Consider the following 19412-nt stretch of genomic DNA (forward strand, 5'->3'; position numbering starts at 1 on the left):
GCCAGTAACCTAGAGATTACACAAATTGTGAATATAATGAAGTAGGGAAAGACAACTGTTTTATGTGCCAAAATGTTGTCAGCGCAATTATGTCATGTGTGTTTTTAGTCTTCCTGTAGGAGTCATGGCAACAACAACAAAAGTTCTGCATGCACAAACATTTGTGGTTACCCGTGTGGAGTCTGACCCTAAAACCAGCCCTGGATCAAACAGCACTGACAGTTTTGTTGATTACAACATCTTTTGTGACTTTTGATTAACCATTACTGTGATACCAGCAGGAATTCCTCAATTAAAATCTACATTAAACACAGACACAATTCACACTTTTCAGTAGATTCTGCTTTTTTTTATTCTGCAATAATAAAAATTGTATAGGCAAAGATTTACTTCCTGTGTTTTGACTTGGGGTGGTGGGTGTGGCATGTGTGTGTGGGTGTGTTGATGCATGAGACTGACTGATCCATTGCCTGATGAATATCACCTGTGTTTGGCTGTGATTCTGTTTGCTTGGTGCAGAGAGACTGTGAGGTGCGGTGCCAATAGTTCTGTTGACCGCAAAGAGTAAAATACGAAAGATCGGAAGACTGTTTTCATTTAAGTCACTTTGGACAGTTCAACCATGTTCGATGGTGATCGTGAGTAAATCCAAGTGAAAAGCACTGCAAAGATAAGTGGAACTCATTTAATTCATGTGTAGGGTTTATACCTGCTTGGACACAGCTGACGATTGTTATGGCTGCATATTGGATGCAAATGGATGCTGTGGCTATCGTGTGATGTTGTGATTGCTCTTGAAGTAAACTGTTAGAAAGCTGATCATTTGTTTGTGCACATTAAAGGTCTGAAGTCGAATGTGAATTTACATATGGAGTCATGCTAATGCCAAGACAAGCAGTAAAGTTTGATGCGGATTCATGATACAAATGTGGATTGTGACATATGTTCTGAACTTTTGTGAGGCACATATTGCATTATTTTAAGATGAAAGGATCAAATGCTGGCTCAAATGTCAATGAAGCTGTGAAAAGAAAAATCTCACTGAAAAGGCCGTTGGTTGCAAAATGGAGAAGCTTCAAAAAGAATAAAATGAAAGGTGTCATCGTTGTTTTAAAAGAAGTCATGAAGAATGATGAAAATGTTTCACGGGTTCAAACTCAACTGGACGCATTGACGCAGTTACATAAGGAGACAACTTCAGTCAGACAGAGCCCCGCTCTCTCCTCTCAGTGACTAAATTTGGGCTTTGATAGTCCCTACAGTAATAAAAATAATAATATAAATGATGTTGATGCCATTCCTTTTAATTTTTATTCCATTTTACCTTTTTTTTTTCATTCATATAATCTACAACACAAATTCTCCCACTCACAATAAGACATCGTTGGCACACAGACAAATCTGTAATCAAAAGCAAAGACGTGACCAGAGGCGCAGTTTTGCAGTAATTCAATGCATTCATTTCCTTGAAAGAGAGACAAACAGTAATCACCTGGTCTTTAGCCACTTATCAGCATCCAGGTTGCAGGTGATTGTGGACAAAGACATTATAAACTGTATGGTGACAATTTTCATGAAGAGCAGGTCAAACTCTTTAGATATCATTTACATAGAAGAACAAAAAGAAAGTTCCTTTATTTGTTGGGGAAATTCCTTTTTTTTCTCAATATTTTCTCATTTTTTTCAGCTGTCAACAAGCTGAGGTGGATGAACAAACGGAAGAAACCAGATCATCACATCAACAGGGGATCATTTTACAGTTTCTGCAACTTATTCAACACCTTCGTTGTCATTTTTAAAACATTACCAGTGCCATTGTTTTGTTCACCGTAACCAGCTCTGGCTTCTCCCTCCAACCTTTCCTCTGTCACCCCCCCTCTTTAGAAGTGTCGCTCGAATTTAGCAATTAACCCAAAACCTGGATCCAGCTACATTACTTTTGAGAGTCTTGCAATTAATGTGCTACGTTCCAACATATGGACTATATTCTTCTCTGTGTAAGTGCTTTAAAATATCTACTGATGAGATCAGTTTAAATTAAAGTTGATTGAAGAATCCCTCACATGCTTCATGATAGGTAGAGAGAACTCAAAAGCCCGACAGTAGCGGTGTGTCCAAATCCAAAGTTTAAATCCAAAGCAGGATCAAAACCAGCTCCTCAGTAAGAGCAGGCAAACCTATCACGAAGGGAGCAGGGAAACGGGCAGAATCCAGGGAACAGATGGCAGAACCGAGTAGAAGTAGTGTGTGAGAGTCCAGTGGCAGAACTGGACAGGATGTTGTCTTCGTCCCACAAAGGTTGGACCAGGATGGGCTCTGAGGAGCAAGATACTGCAGCCCGTCTCCAACTCCTGGTTCGTTCACTGAGCTTGTCCGTTTGACTGTGGGTGAACCTGATGATGGGCTGGACTTGACTGCCTGGAGGCGACAAAATTTGGACCACAAATGAAAACTGTCTTGGGGTCCCCGGTCAGAGACCACATCACAAAGGAGCCCATGCAGGCCAAACACATCGGATAACACGACCTTGACAGTTTCCTTGGCTGAGGGTATGTTGGGTAATGGAGTTGAGCTGCCGTAGAAAACCAACCAATGACAATGAGGGTGACAATATTGCCGCTATGATAATGTAAAGCAAAAACAAGGCCAGGACCCAGGATGTAGAGATCAAGAGCAAAGTTTAGGAGCAGAGAATTATGACGTCTGAAGCCAGATGATATCATGTGACTGATTCAGGAAGTGGTATGGATTTTGCCGTGAGTTTTGACAGCGATATAAACGCCTCATGCTCCGTTCAAAACCTGGTTGTTTGATGGAGAGTCGCAGTCAGTGAGGGTCTGGAGACAGTTTGAGGTACAGATAGTGTAGAGTGAGGTTCTTTTTAAACAGGAAGTTCTTCTCTGAGAAGCCGTCAGAAACATGGGCAGACACAGAAGACCTTACCAAAGGACTCCTCCAGCACAGAACAAAGGGAGAAGCCAGAAAAATAGGTCTCAGGCTGGTCAGCCTGATCCGGCACAGGTATGGAGGCTCAGCCCCGCCTCCTGCCACGCCCCAGCACTGCAGACCAACATCACACACCCAGAACAGAACCATGACAAGTGCCCTCAGACAAACCTGTGACCCGGTCCAGTGAGATGTGGAACGCTGTCTGAGTTAATCCACAGGGTCCTGGTCGTGTCTGAAGTGAAAGTGGTGTCAACTGAGCTGTCCTTCAGAGGACGAGGCTGTAGATATTTTTAGGTTCTTTAAGATCTTCTCTTTCCTGTCTGCCGTCTCTGTGCACATCAATGTTTTTGGCTCTCCCTCTAGTCCAAGATAGTTAGCTATGTGCTCAGATCTGTCATCTCAGATGGCATAAATATCAAATGCCTCTTTCTGTCTAGAAAGTCTGACTGTCTACTAGTGCTTCAGGTGAAATACTGAAGTTTATGTGCAGCACTTATGTGCTGTTTGGGTTTCATTTACATCATTTATTATGCCCTGGTGGGGGCATTTGAGGCAGTTTTCTCAAAGTGCAGTATAAACTGCACTCTGAGAAATGTCTATCCATTTCCTTCTCCAACATCTTTAATGTTTTTAGCACTTTTTGTCTGTGCTTAAATTCTGTCATAGGTTCTCAGATCGTGGAAATTTGACTGCTATGGACAAATGGAAGCTTTGGAGCCGTGGCTGATGTTCTTGTCCCGGTGTGTCAACACGCTGGTGTAAGAACACGTCCCTTATAGCAGAAAAACACCACACAAAACTCCAGAAACCCTGAAGATGTGTGTCAAATCTAACAACTAATCCTTCATGAGCGCAGAAGAAATATAACTAAAAAATAGGGGTGGGGTGGGGGGGTAGTGGACAGTCTGGTGTTAAAATAATCTGCTCGGAAAACGCGGTAACAGAAGCTGTGATCCGGCTGAACTGACTAATGTAATCTACGTGTGGCCTCTAGGGGGCAGTAACGAGCCTGCGCTGCGTTTAATGCACCGCAAACCCGACAGAGGAAGACGGGCCGTCCTCCAGGAAGAAGAACACGACCGTCCACCGCGGGACCCCGGACCCAGTCCCGAAAGGCCCGCGGGAACGATGGCGGGGTTCGGTCAGGTGATGTCTTCCGGTCCGTCTGACCGCGGGCAGACCGGAGGATAGTCACGTGACTGCCGGAGCTCCGCCTCTACCTCCACGGGCTTCTACCTCCACGGGCTTCTACCTCCACGGGCTTCTACCTCCACGGGCTTCTACCTCCACGGGCTTCTACCTCCACGGGCTTCTACCTCCACGGGCAGATCAGGGGCCCGTTAGGACCGGATGTGTGACCCGGAGGACACAGCCGGGGGCCCCGGGGGCCCCGGGGGCCCCGGCCTCAGCAGCGGGGCTGGAATCAGAGGGTTCAAGGACCTGGTCAGGAGTCTGTCCTCACCCCCTCCCTCTGGAAGATTGACGTCCCTCAGAATCAGAGATCTGACCCTTGGGGGGGGCCCTAAAAAGTTAAAGGTACCCAGTAAGACTTTAGAAGCCACCTGGGGTTTGTGGCCCCTGGGGCTGCAGGTTAAACCCAGGCAGGAGATTAAATCTACCTGTTAGCAGGTTTGTTGAATCCCAGCCGACCAGCGAGTCTGACTCACCTGTTGTGTTTGTCCAAAGAAAGTGTTCGAGCCAAACGTCCACGCTGTGAGGAAGAACAAGGACGAGTGAGTCCTCCACCGTCCGCGTGCCGTCAGGGTCGTATTGATAATAAAGATCCGTTCCCATTGGTTCCAGGATGAAGGAGGAGGTCCAGGGGCCCCCGAAGGACAGAAGGGAGCGGGGGGAGAGGAGGCAGGAGAAGAGGATGAGGAGGGAGCGGCTGCAGACCATCCAGTCTCACTCCATCTTTGAACAGGGTCCAGCCGACGCCTCACGTCACACAGGTACTGGCTTTACCTCACGGAGCCCCCGTTCACCACAGGTCACCTCAGGTCACCTCAGGTCACCACAGGTCACCTCAGGTCACCACAGGTCACCTCAGGTCACCACAGGTCACCTCAGGTCACCACAGTTCACCACAGTTCACCCCGGCTAACAGGTGGTCTGTCCCCAGGCTGGTGCGACCCCACAGACTGGCTCTACTCCAACCCCCCCTCTGTGTGTAAACCCATGAAGACAGAGCAGAGAGAGTCGGAGGACGCTGAAGATGAGATACTTCACAGACTCCAGAGGGACGATGTGAGTACCTGGTGCTGACCATGTGTGAGTCCTCGTGTCTTTGACGCACATTTTTTGACGGACACACGATCATCACACGGCGTGTGTCTCTGGGACACGAGCTTTAAATACAAATAAACTGTGATATTCAACAAAAATATCACAGTTTACACCTTTCTCTCCAGAAATCTCCACTATGTTTGATCTCGTGTGAGTTTCTCGTCACGGGACTCACCTGCATGATTCTGTCTGATTAAAATCCACCAAACGGCAACACGACGTCTGCAGTGAGAGGAGTTGGTTCTGTTCTGTCTGTTAAAGCGCTTTGAAATGTCTGCTGACGCCATTAAGCGCTATATAAATAAAGGTTGATTGATTGATTGATTGATTGATCATCACCATGCCTCCGAAAAAGATGCAAAAGTTGGAGAAAAACCAAGTGACAATGAATGAAAAACAATGAAAAGTAAATCAAGAAAAAGAGATGTTACTGACTGAGAAGGTTGTCAGCTGGGTTCAGTGTCCACAGGAGAAAATATGAATTAAAGGAAAAGAAAAAGTGAAATTTAAAAAAAAAAAAAATTTCTTTATTTCTAAAACTGTTTTTTAAATGACTGCCAGGTTTTAACATTTTGATAAAACTAATATTTAATTTTACTTTTTTCTTTTAACTTAAACAGTTATGACATTATTAATAAAATTGTTAAAATTAACAGTTTTAGTTTTTATATTGTACTATTGGCTAAACTCAATCCGTGCGTACGCTTCTACTGTATATTCTGTTACTACTTTTGGGATGCATAAACGTCATGTTGGGATGCACACATTTTTCTCGAAGCGCATCCCAGGGATGCACTACTTTCTGGAGGTAACATGAACTCTAGTGACACCACCACTGACTACACTGTGGGTTCACAATGTGACTCCAGGATATTTAGTGGTCATCTTCATTTTTCCGTAGTGTTCCAAATAATGTCTTGTTGGCTCCAGATTTGCATAATCTAAGGTTGATGACGTTGGTGGTTGGTGTCGAGGTTGATGTTCATTGTTAAATTTGCAGAAACTGAGATGGGAGGAAACTTTGGCCGTGTTTCAGGAAACCGAACCCAAACCTCAAAAATAAAAGCAGACACAGGTGACCTAAGAGGAAATGAAGGTCACCGTAATAGTGAAGGGCAGATGAAGCTTCGTCACAGTGGTTCACTCTAGTGCGTGTGGCAACTTCAAGGCCCCGGGGCCAAATGTGGCCCGTCACATCATTTAATGTGGTTCATGAGAGCATAAAAGGTCAGATTGTCTAAAAATAGGTCAAAAGTGTGCTTTTACCAAAACTACATTTCCCACAATGCAGCAATTCAGCCCATCTTAACTTTGACAAAAACATTTTGAACAAAGTTAATGTCCTAACTTGTGTCTGATGTTATTTTTCTGTCAATAAGTAATAAATTAAGAGTTATTTAACATCAAGGAGTAGTTACATTTATTTGACATTTATTTTGTATTACATTGAGTTAAATTTAGTTACTTTTCTAGTTACATCTGGCCCTTTGAGGACAGCTTCTTGAGGCTCCAGATGCTGTACTACTCCATCTACTGGACAAACACTGTGTAACGTAAATATATCCGTTCAGTTTGAAGTGTGTTATATTCCTGTGAATATCACACACTTTAAAGAATGCACTGTGTGTATTACTGTGGCTTCATTGTGAGCAGCAGCATCAAGGTGCTGCCACACTCTGGTACCCAACAGATGAGCAGAGGCTCTTAGTGAGTCGTCCGTCCTGACAGGAGGGATCATAGATGAAAGCAACGTCATACTTTAAATCGTCTATATAAAATATTTAGCAGAAGGTGGTTTGTTCACCTGAGACTGGGGAGTGGTACCATGATGAGTCTCTGCAGGTGACCATGAATTACGCTGGAGGTTGCTTGCAATTCTGCATTTCTGCAAATGGATTCAGGGCAGCCTCAATACTAAGAAATTCAGGTAGATTATTATTAAGATTAAGATTAACTGTCTTTATTGTCATCATACAACAATTTTGGGGGCTACACGTATGCAGACATAGAGAGAACATACAAACTCCACACAGAAAAGGCATTTTCTTTGTCGACATTGCATTTTGTAAATTGATAGAAGATTTTACAGAATTTCATCACACCTGACTTTGTTTTTTTCATTTGTGATCATTATCCCCCTCCCCCCCCCAGTTCATAGATGATCCAGGTCTGTGGAATGATGTGAAGCTGAACCCCACCCTTCTGCCTCTGAGCCAAGCGCTGATTACTTGTGAGAAACGCACTGACTGCTAATCTCACTTTACGTGTCTGTTCACACGGAATGTCGGGATGTTGTCTGGGTGCTGGCAGTCAGGTATTGAGCATTGATTGCTGCTGTTTTCCTGCTTGTGTTTTTCATGTTGCAGGTGGAGAGAATCCTCCTCCGGCCGCTGGGAGTCAGGTTAAAGCAGGACGAAACCCATCGGAGCCGTCACAGGCAGAGCAGACGTCGCTAGCAGACGTCCTTCAAGGTCTCCGGCTGTCTGGGGGAGAGGAGCTCTTCTTGATGCAGCTACCTGACTGTATGCCCAGAAGAATGTCTGGACTGAAGGTCAGACTTCTGCATCTACAGCAAAGAAAGCTGTCAGAAAGGAAGAAAATACATACTGCACATACATATTTGTAATATTTAAGTTACTACATCCACAATTATGCATTCTGAATGGATGTTAGTCATAAAAATGTCCCACTGGTGCAGAAACAAAAGGAAAATTGTTCCAGTTTATATGTAAAATAATGTTCTGTCATCATATTTGGTGCTTTTTCTGTTTTAACTGATAATTTAAGTGTTTTTATGCTGTTTTTAAGGTAAACATCTCAGCATATTTAGCCTGATGCTAACAGTTTGTGCACGTCTTCAGGAGGCTGCAGTGAAGGAGGGCTGTCCCGTGTTGTCACAGCTCCCAGAAGGACTTCTAGGTAAACTTCAAATCAGGAAATCAGGAAAAGTGGAGCTGAAGCTGGGTGACATCATCATGGATGTGTCTGAGGGAGCTGCATTCTCCTTCCTCCAGGTGTGTGTGTGTGTGTGTGTGTGTGTGTGTGTGTGTGTGTGTGTGTGTGTGTGTGTGTGTGTGTGTGTGTGTGTGTGTGTGTGTGTGCGTGCACCATGTCATATTAAATGTGCATTATAGCAGCAAACCAGAGGTCACATGAAACCAAATTTACTTGTCGAACAGATATTTCAGTCACTATTCTGAGAGAAATGTTTTCTCACCCAAACATCTAAACCAGCTTGTAGAAACTTAAAGCAGTCACACACTGGCTCAATGTCGGCTTTAATGAAAAGCCTTTTGTCCGTGTTCATGAAGCATGAATGAATGATCATGTATGATCGTGATCATGTATGGCTGACGATGGAACGCGTTCCTTTGTTTTGGTTGACAGCTGAAGTGTTTCTGGTAATAAAGTCTCATATTCAGCCGAATGCTTCAGAACTCCTCAGACGGAGCTCACAGTGCAGATGGACAACGACCGTCTGCACTGTGGGAAAAAAATAACAAAGTTATTTAAAGCAAATAAGTTGAATGTTATGCATTCAGTCACCGAACAGGAATGCCATTGGGCGTGTGTTTTACTTTCTCTTTGTTCCTTTTTGTCCCAAAAATGTGGAGGCACATTGGAGGTGATGTGATTCCTACCCTGCTCACCTGATTTGGATGAAGTACCCTCCAAGGGGAAAAGTCTGCAGTTAAAGCACATCTTGTTAGTTTCATTTCAAATCCAGTGTGGGTTATAGAGCCAAAATAAAAATACAAAAAATACAGATTTTAAAAAAAAAGAACTTTGTTAGTGTCCCAGTATTTTTGGACCTGACTGTATTTGAATAACAGAAGCGAGGTAACCATGGATATTGTGTCACGTTAAAATCTGTCATACACAGTCAGGTTGTGTTAATGACAGGAATGAAACTAACAGCTCTGTGCTGTCGTTTGAAGGTTTGTTTCTCGTTCTGTCCTCATGGAGGCTTTCAGCGGCTCCAGACTTCAATCTGTCATATTCCTTTCATATCGTGTTCGTATTCTAACGTGATTCACGTCTCCTCTCTGCAGCAGCTGGTGGCCGTTCGTCTCTCTGATGGTCGGACTGGAGACCTGACCGTGTTGGGAAACATTTGCCACAAACTGGTCTTATCTCCTGACTTCCAGGCGTTACTGAAATCACCTGAAGCACAACAATAAGAATCCTGTGAGTCTTTTATCTGCTGTACAGACATCTGACGGATGTTTGTCGGATGTCTGTACAGCATTCACAGATGGATGACAAGAATAAATTGTCAACAAGCACAACAATCATGGCAAAGCAGCAGGAGCCACACCTGGTCACACCACACCTGGTCAGGTTTTATTAATGGAATTTAGTGTGCATTTATTTTTTTTCTACACATTAAAATGTGGAACATGATAAACATTTACTAACAAGCCACTTGGTAGCTTTCACTTCTAAAATAAATTCATAAATCTACATGAATGGGAAGGAAGGATTCCCACGTTTACGACTCGTCGTGCAGCTTGGATGTTCATGGTTATCACATTTGGAAGAGGTTAAAGGTCAATCTGGTGTGACTGGAGCACAACGTGAGACTATGCCCACACAGAGGAGTGTCGTGCTTCTATTCACCATTATCAGAGTTACCTTCTGGGGGGTCATAGTGCAAAAGATCATTTCCTGTTCCAGAACTAAAGTTTATCAAAAACTTGGCAGCTGCATTTTTCCACTGAACTGTTGTATATACATGTATTACACATTTTACCTGTATGAATGTGTTACTGACCAATAAAATAAATATAAATCCTAGAGAGTTCAAAAAGAAATGACTGAGAATCTCTAGAGACATATTTCCTTTATTGTACACAAGCTTTTGCTTGAAGCTACAGAGCGAGTGGCACACACACACACACACACACACACACACACACACACATTCATATACATGATTTGCTGCATAGCAGTGACTGTCAGTAACTACTCAGACGTTTCCAGTGCCCGGCTGCACTAGACTGGACACGTTACTGGTGACTTGTCCAGTCACAATTCTGATGTTCTCCAATTTAAAATTCTATTTCTTTGTGATTGTATTCAATCAAACTTTATTTGTATAGGGCGTAATCACATCAGACGTTTCAAAGTGCTTTAACAGACAGATTGTGTTACGATGACCCATTTGTTACGGAAGTCAAAGGGTTAAATCTGTTGGTACGTACCCCTGGTGGAATCCCATGATGCTCAGCGAACATGACTGTCGCACAGGTGAGTGTTGAGCTGTGTGGATCACATGACCAGGATACAAATGCAGAGGCATTTCTCTCCAGACCAATCAGCATCTGTTGTGACCACTTGCCTCCCTCACGGAGTTGGTTAGGTTATTATGGGATGTAGGTCCACATTTTTTCAATGGCCGTCTAAGATGAACTGCTTAAAAATTCCATCACGCTCATATTTTCACATGAATCCTTAAGGCTGGGGCTGCTCACAGCATCAGCACCGATCAGTCTACACACCCTCAACTGATGGGGTTTTGTCACACGGTCCCTAAATAACACAAGTTCTGCTTTTCAATGTTTAATTCTACCGTTAGGCAGAATATTCTGGGATGTCAATGCTAGAATGTTGGAAAGATTTTGGTTCCTGGCTGGGGATCCCACTTGGAAATGCAGTTTTATGTAACAAAGGATCATTCTTCAAAATACAAATGTTTATTCAGTAAATACACGTTACAAAGAAGGAGCCTCAGAGCAGCAGTGTGACAATCTACTAGCAAAACAGTATTTTCCGCACTATAAGGCGCACTGTCAATTTGAGAAAATGAAAGGCCTTTAGGCGCCTCTTAGTGCAGAAAATACTGTAAACTATCCATAATGATACCACAGAATTTAGAACTATTAACTAAATTCAAAAGAACAGTGATACCAAGCATCACATGAACAAGTTAAAAAGTAAAAGCAGGACAAACTGAACAGAGGATGAACGACCCTTTATGACCTCCAGCAAACGTATGGATTAACAATTCTTTTTAAAGCAGTTTACAAAAGGAGGCGGAATACGGGAACGACAAACACACACGAGGCTTTATGTTCCCGTTTCAACGACCCCGTGAACGCTGGAGGACGTCTGCCATCTTTAATCACCTCCTGCACGATTGAATTCAGCCCATTCTATCTGGATTCACGACTGGAACACCACCTTCCATCGTTTGGGGGGGGTTGTAATGCACCAATCAGCCAGACAGTGTTCATGTGATCACACTGCTGTTCACGGTGGCGTACACTGGCGGGATGTGGTCTGTATGAATGCTGTAAAGCTAAACCTCTGAGCTCTTTGTCATGAAAACACTTTATTCCTCTGAACTGGACTGATGACACGTCTTACACAGTTTTTTTCACGCTTCTTCCTGTCTTCTTCTTCTTGGCTGTCTTTGACTTCCCTGTGGAAGAGCCCTTCTTGGTTTTAGCCAGCTTCACTCCCTTCTTAGCTGCAGGTTTGTTCTTCCTGGTGGACGCGCTGCGCTCTAGCACAAGGTCTCCACGTCCGATCTCCAGCATGTGGTCCTGCCAGGCCTTCATCTCATTCTTGTAACGGATTTTGTCGTCTTCAGACAGCTGTATGTAGACCTGAGACATGGAACCATGTTATATGTGAACACTCAGACTCTCATGCTTCTCCTTTGTGGAAGGAAGTGTAAAAACTGTGCAGCCAACCTTTTTCTGATGACTGAAGAGATTCTTCCAGGATTGTGCCAGTGACTTCAACTTTTCCTGAAAGATCATCACCAGAACCATATTGGTAATTATTATTATGGTATAATTATTGTGTGTGTGTGTGTGTGTGTGTGTGTGTGTGTGTGTGTGTGTGTGTGTGTGCGCACGCAATATAGTTGTAGCTTTAGAAAACGAACAGAGTGATTTCCAGTACGGTATTATCTTAGTTGAATGTTTTTGGTCAACACGTTTCTTTGTTGGGACTGAAGACATGAATGATGCATTCTGGGATAGCAGATGTGTTGACTTGGGAATAAACTCGGGGTAAATTTGTTTTTTACCGCTGTATTAGTATAAGAATACAGGAGAAAATGTGTTTATTGTAATTATTGATCTAACCACAGCTTGTAGTTAGACTGTAAGAATAAACAGGATGCATGGAAGAAATGCTGTATGTTGTAATATTTTATCATGAAATCAGAGCCCTCTGAACGTGGTGTGCAGCTCATCTGTCTCTGGACACCAGCAGCTGCTTTGAGCCTCCTGGTGTGTTCACTGACCGGGGGGGTGGCTCCACTGGCTTCCTCAAAGTGATCTGACATGTAGATGTTGAAGGGAGACCGGGAGCGTTTGGGAATCCCAAGACTGGTCAACTCCTGGATCACACACACACACACACACACACACACACACACACACACACACACACACACACACACACACACACACACACACACACACACACACACACACACACACACACACACACACACACACACACACACACACACACACACACACACACACACACACACACACACACACACACACACACACACACACACACACACACACACACACACACACACACACACACACACACACACACACACACACACACACACACACACACACACACACACACACACACACACACACACACACACACACACACACACACACACACACACACACACACACACACACACACACACACACACACACACACACACACACACACACACACACACACACACACACACACACACACACACACACACACACACACACACACACACACACACACACACACACACACACACACACACACACACACACACACACACACACACACACACACACACACACACACACACACACACACACACACACACACACACACACACACACACACACACACACACACACACACACACACACACACACACACACACACACACACACACACACACACACACACACACACACACACACACACACACACACACACACACACACACACACACACACACACACACACACACACACACACACACACACACACACACACACACACACACACACACACACACACACACACACACACACACACACACACACACACACACACACACACACACACACACACACACACACACACACACACACACACACACACACACACACACACACACACACACACACACACACACACACACACACACACACACACACACACACACACACACACACACACACACACACACACACACACACACACACACACACACACACACACACACACACACACACACACACACACACACACACACACACACACACACACACACACACACACACACACACACACACACACACACACACACACACACACACACACACACACACACACACACACACACACACACACACACACACACACACACACACACACACACACACACACACACACACACACACACACACACACACACACACACACACACACACACACACACACACACACACACACACACACACACACACACACACACACACACACACACACACACACACACACACACACACACACACACACACACACACACACACACACACACACACACACACACACACACACACACACACACACACACACACACACACACACACACACACACACACACACACACACACACACACACACACACACACACACACACACACACACACACACACACACACACACACACACACACACACACACACACACACACACACACACACACACACACACACACACACACACACACACACACACACACACACACACACACACACACACACACACACACACACACACACACACACACACACACACACACACACACACACACACACACACACACACACACACACACACACAAAGGAGTGTACATGTCACATGAGTCAGGATACTGACATTAGTCAGCGTCCTAAAGTGGAACCTGAGACTACATTCTAGGTATTTTGGATAGTAATCCTAAAGCGCTCCACCCCAGCGTTGTTTTCTCACCCTCCTCTTGCGACTGGCTTTCTTCTTGGCCAGCCTTTGCTTCTTCTCTTGGGCTTGTTGCTGGAGCTGAGCCGGCGTCAGCAGGGCCTGGTACCGCTGGAGGTCCACCTTAAACTGCGCCATGGCCTGCAGGGAGGCATTCTTGAACGGCTACAGGGAGCAGCAGAGCAACACAAACCTTCATCCCAACTGGCAGAAGATAATAAAACGTGTGGACGAGATGGAAAGCCTCCAGTCACCTCATCGTCAAAGGACAGAAAAAAAAATCCTCTTGTGTTTTTTCCAGGACTGACCTGTTTCTGCTCTGGGCTCATGGTTCTCCACTCCTGAGCAATCATCTTGGTGACATCCACCATTTTAATCTCTGAAGGTGACAATTACATGATGGTCAGTATTTTACATCTTGATTTACCACAGAAAAGAACACGTGGGATTCTCTCCAGACTGTCAGACACTGTGATCATCACTACTCTTATGACTGTGGGACAAACTGTCTGAGCCTGATCGTGTTCCGCTGCCTCATCTCTCCTGATTGAGCTTCCTGAATGTTGTTGAACCGTTACCTTGGTAACGTTTGGGTAAGATCGGCTGCTGCTGCAGGAAGTAACGGATGAATCCAGTCAGGGGTCTCTTGGGGGGGCCGCTGGGCTGAGAGGTCAGGTGTTTTACAGGGACGACGTATGGAGGTGGAAGGACGCTGGTGCACCTACAAAACACACACACACACACACACACACACACACACACACACACACACACACACACACACACACACACACACACACACACACACACACACACACACACACACACACAGTGAAAGTGTGGTTGCTAAAGTGACCTGCCTGCAGTTCAGAAAAAATCTGGAACATTATGAAACATTAAATATGGGAAATATAAACATTAAATGACAGATTGACCCCCACAGTTCTCAAATGTTTCCCAGGTCTTGTTTGAAGAAGACGGAATGAACCCCGAGGGAAACACGACCCTGTCCCAATTTTCTAGAAACACGTGGCTGCATCATTTCTAAACAATATAACTGTCAAAAATAATTTTAAATATCTGTTTCAGAATTTGAATTGTTTTTCTTCGAGAGGGACGACAACAGGAAAATATTTTTTCAGCTGAAATATTAATGTTGAATGGGGGGTTAGGAGCTGAGAGCTTTTTAGTCATCAGTAAATGATTTATGTGAAATGATTGATTAGAAGAACAAAGTACATACAATTAAAATAAGCCAACTTGTTAACTAAAAATTCCCTATTTTGGAAATATATTCAGTCACTATTTTTCTTCAGTCACTTGTTCCCAGAAGGCTTCTGAGACGACAAACTTCTTCAGTTCAAAAAAATCTGTCGAACTACAGGTTGTTTTCATATTTACACTCTTTACCGTTCACTATTGGTACTTCTAATCTAACTTCCTCTTCTTTGCAGAAAGTTCTTCCACCTTCTGCACTGACTTCTTGTTCAATTCTTTCTGGTGTGTCTGCCTTGAATTTGTGGAGTCAAATGCCAAAAGGATTTTCATTGGTTCAAAATGTTTCCTATTCAGTCCAAGTTAGAGAATTGTTCCTGTTTGCCGAAAATACGTTGCAAAATTGAGTTAAGACAATTTTCTATGACAACAATAATAATAATGAGATTGGATTGTGCACTCGCGCTATAAATAAATAAATCCTTTGGTAATGCTGATCCTCACCGTCTGCTGATCCTGGTCTGTCAGGAATTAGTCGTCCTCTTTGTGCCTCCTCCTGATATCGAGCACGTTTTTGCATGTTTTTGACCTTTCCAGTGTTTTCAACACTGTCCAGCCAACCTTTCTGGGTGAGAAGGTAATCCTCTAGCGTCCTGGATTGTTGGCTACCTAGTTGGACACTGTTAACTGCATATATGCTTATTTTTTACATTCTTTTATACATTCTTTTTCATTCTATTAAATTGTGATAACGGGCTTTTGTCTCTTCTTGATTATAGGAGCCTTTATTTTGTGGAGCAGTGCAACTGTTCCCCTCAGGGATCAATAAAGTGTTCTGATTCTATTGGAAAGACACACTCAAACTCGTAGTGAGATAAGAATGTTCTGCAAATGAGAACATATTACTGATGTTAACATGTTCTATTAATGAGATTAACATGATCCTCTCATAAACAGTACATGTGGAAACAAACAAATCAATAGAATACGTTATCCTCAAATGAAACATGCTTATCTCATTAGTTCAACATCTTCATCTACTTACTAAATTCAATTTAATTAATGGACCATGTTAATTTTATTAGCAGATCACATTAATCTGACAAATAGGTTATGTTTTATTCATGAGACATACGTGTCCTATTAGGAGGAGCGTGTTCTGTTAATGACATAAACATTCAGTGATATAACTCTATTAGAGACACTAGCACATGTTCTGTTAATGACATGAACATGTTTTACTCAGGAACCAATCATGTATTAACATGTATTCACATTGACAATAACATGTTCTATTGAGATAAACACCTTTTCCTTTTGGCGTTTTATCATAAACATTTTCTATTAATGAATTATTAAAGAATCGACATTTCATTTTTAAATGTATGTGAGATGAACAAGTTATATTGTGACATCATCTTGTTCACGAGTGGGAGCAGATCGATCAGTGCAGTGGTTCAGTTCCTACCCGACCTACTGGTCCAGCTATGTCCCTACTGGTCCAGCTATGTCCCTACTGGTCCAGCTATGTCCCTACTGGTCCACCTATGTCCCTACTGGTCCACCTGTGTCCCTACTGGTCCACCTATGTCCCTACTGGTCCACCTATGTCCCTACTGGTCCACCTGTGTCCCTACTGGTCCAGCTGTGTCCCTACTGGTCCAGCTATGTCCCTACTGGTCCAGCTATGTCCCTACTGGTCCAGCTACGTCCCTACTGGTCCAGCTACGTCCCTACTGGTCCACCTATGTCCCTACTGGTCCACCTATGTCCCTACTGGTCCACGTATGTCCCTACTGGTCCACCTATGTCCCTACTGGTCCACCTGTGTCCCTACTGGTCCACCTGTGTCCCTACTGGTCCAGCTGTGTCCCTACTGGTCCACCTGTGTCCCTACTGGTCCACCTATGTCCCTACTGGTCCACCTGTGTCCCTACTGGTCCACCTATGATCCTGTTCAGATCACTGACACCACAGGACTGATGGAATAAATGAATGAATGAATGAATGAATGAATGAATAAACCGTCTCTACCTCGCCAGTGCGCTGGAGCAGACGGAGCTAACGGACTTAGCCCAGCAGCTAACGCAGGTCGTCCAGCTGAACGGAGCCATGTCGGCCTGGGTCCCCGCTGAAGGCCGCCGGGAGGATTAATCAGGAACCCACGGATTGTTCAGAGCAGCAGACTTTATTTTCATCGATGAACTGATGCTTTAACTGCAGCCGATGGCTCTTCACTCCTCCGTGAAGTTGACAGGCACTGCAAAAGGCGCCTTCACGGCTTCGCGGAGGATTGTGGGAAATGTCCTTCTCTGTTACAGCCAGCAATAAGCATGTTGGCACATTACTGCCCCCTGCTGGACTGGAGTGTAATGGCGTGACACATTTCCATCTCTGCTCAGTCCAACAGGTTCACACGTTGTTCTGGTTTAAATCTGTGACTGCCTTCACAGGGATGGTGAGCATCTCATTCCTGTGTTCCTGCCTATATTCCGCCAACACTGTGGTGTTGAACAAGTCAAATTCTTTATTCTAAAACCTGAAATTAAATTAAAACCTGGGTGAAACATCATCATCATCACCATCACCATCACCATCCCTCCATCAGATCATATTATGTTTCCCATTATTGACTTCTGTCCCAAAAAAGAAATATATTGCACAATGGACTCATACTAAAGAGGGACTCAAATTACTGTATATAAATGAGTAAGTTTATGAAACTGTCATCCCACTGGAATTCATCCCACTAAAATGCGGGCCTTCTGGTAGTTCCTGAAATTTAAAAAAAATAATCTGGGAGGTAGAGCTTTAAGCCATCAGGACCCTCATCCTGGAACAACCCTCCAATTCTATAGAGTGGACTGCTGGGGTAATTTTCATGATATGCTGAGCCCCTGTACTCCTCAACCTGGTTCTCCCTGTTCTTCTACTCTCTCAGTCAGTCATTTCCATATTACCACCGCAGCGGGTCACGGGGAGCTGGAGCCAATCCCAGTGGCAAAGGGCGTGAGACACTCCGGGCACGACGCCAGTGCACCGCGGAGCCACACACAAAGACATACAACCAGCCACTCACACACCTACGGGCAACTTGGGACCGGCCAATCAACCTGGGGTGCTTTTGGGGGGGGGGAGCCGGAGAGCCCGGAGGGAGCCCACGAGGGCATGCAGGCTCCGCACAGAGCGGGACTCGAACCCGGGTCCGCCGTGTTGTGAGGCGACAGCGCTAACCACTGCGCCACCGTCTACTCTCTATCAACTGATAAAGGTCAGTCAGGGTCAGGCTACCCTGACAAGTGATAGAAGTCAAAACTATAAAACTATAAAACTTGGCACATTAGTTGATAAATATGTACTTTATTAATTAATGTGAAGAGTCCGAACACACTTCCTTCTGACAGCTGATGCGAACACCTGCGGAGCTCTCTGGGGGGGCCACCCCCCCCCCCCCGCAAAAAAACCCCAGAGGACCAGCGTCAGAATGCGCTGTGATTGGTCCGTTAGTCAGTCTTCTTCTTTTAAGATTTATGGTATTTTACAGACGTGTGACACAACACTGCCTCCATGAGGTGATTGAAGGAACTGCATGATCCCTTTGTGTGTGTGTGTGTGTGTGTGTGTGTGTGTGTGTGTGTGTGTGTGTGTGTGTGTGTGTGTGTGTGTGTGTGTGTGTGTGTGGGCGGTGTATTGTGACTGGCCCGCGGGCCGGACTTTGAATACGCCGACAGGAACTATTAGCTAGATTACGGTTGTAATTCCGATGAAATGTGGACATGATTAATGAGAGCTGAACCCGTGGACGACTTCGTGGACTGCTCCGTCCGTGGAGACGCCGCCGCCCACACTGAGCTGGATTTCAGTGACAGAGGACCCACCCGACCTCTTATATCACGGGTTGTTCTACCGCACTAAATCCACTCCAAGCCTCCGCCGTGGACGCG

At 44.6% G+C, this 19412-nt stretch overlaps 2 protein-coding genes across 3 annotated transcripts; one reads left to right on the plus strand and one right to left on the minus strand.

Moving 5' to 3' along the window:
* The first annotated feature begins 4162 nt into the window (after positions 1-4162).
* Positions 4163-9938, plus strand: LOC137588399 (DNA-directed RNA polymerase III subunit RPC4-like). 2 transcript variants are annotated; one of them, XM_068305461.1, is made up of 8 exons: positions 4163-4485; positions 4636-4682; positions 4753-4901; positions 5072-5196; positions 7387-7465; positions 7602-7786; positions 8097-8249; positions 9288-9938. In XM_068305461.1, exons 1-8 carry the CDS (start codon positions 4300-4302, stop codon positions 9414-9416), a joined length of 1053 nt encoding a protein of 350 aa, XP_068161562.1. In that variant the 5' UTR covers positions 4163-4299; the 3' UTR covers positions 9417-9938. The 2 variants fall into 2 exon arrangements, with proteins under 2 accessions (XP_068161562.1, XP_068161563.1); XM_068305462.1 differs by having other exon boundaries at positions 9291-9938.
* Positions 9939-10191: 253 nt separating this feature from the next.
* tfam (transcription factor A, mitochondrial) lies at positions 10192-17789 on the minus strand. The gene is made up of 7 exons (XM_068305459.1): positions 17503-17789; positions 14832-14974; positions 14562-14632; positions 14269-14418; positions 12494-12589; positions 11934-11990; positions 10192-11846 (listed from the first exon to the last, which is right to left on the minus strand). Exons 1-7 carry the CDS (start codon positions 17580-17582, stop codon positions 11601-11603), a joined length of 843 nt encoding a protein of 280 aa, XP_068161560.1. The 5' UTR covers positions 17583-17789; the 3' UTR covers positions 10192-11600.
* Positions 17790-19412: the final 1623 nt, after the last annotated feature.

The sequence above is a fragment of the Antennarius striatus genome, chromosome 21 (genome assembly GCF_040054535.1).
Source record: "Antennarius striatus isolate MH-2024 chromosome 21, ASM4005453v1, whole genome shotgun sequence".
Taxonomy (NCBI): domain Eukaryota; kingdom Metazoa; phylum Chordata; class Actinopteri; order Lophiiformes; family Antennariidae; genus Antennarius; species Antennarius striatus.

What these genes read in the sequence shown, in the direction of transcription:
- tfam (XM_068305459.1), bottom strand. Translation starts at nt 17,582, where the DNA reads ATGGCTCCGTTCAGCTGGACGACCTGCGTTAGCTGCTGGGCTAAGTCC. An exon ending in CTTACCCAAACGTTACCAAG is followed by an intron (nt 14,633 to 14,831) that starts GTAACGGTTCAA and finishes TGTCACCTTCAG; the next exon opens with AGATTAAAATGGTGGATGTC. An exon ending in AAGCCAGTCGCAAGAGGAGG is followed by an intron (nt 12,590 to 14,268) that starts GTGAGAAAACAA and finishes TGTGTGATCCAG; the next exon opens with GAGTTGACCAGTCTTGGGAT.
- LOC137588399 (XM_068305461.1), top strand. Translation starts at nt 4,300, where the DNA reads ATGTGTGACCCGGAGGACACAGCCGGGGGCCCCGGGGGCCCCGGGGGC. An exon ending in ACAGACTCCAGAGGGACGAT is followed by an intron (nt 5,197 to 7,386) that starts GTGAGTACCTGG and finishes TCCCCCCCCCAG; the next exon opens with TTCATAGATGATCCAGGTCT. An exon ending in CTGCATTCTCCTTCCTCCAG is followed by an intron (nt 8,250 to 9,287) that starts GTGTGTGTGTGT and finishes TCCTCTCTGCAG; the next exon opens with CAGCTGGTGGCCGTTCGTCT.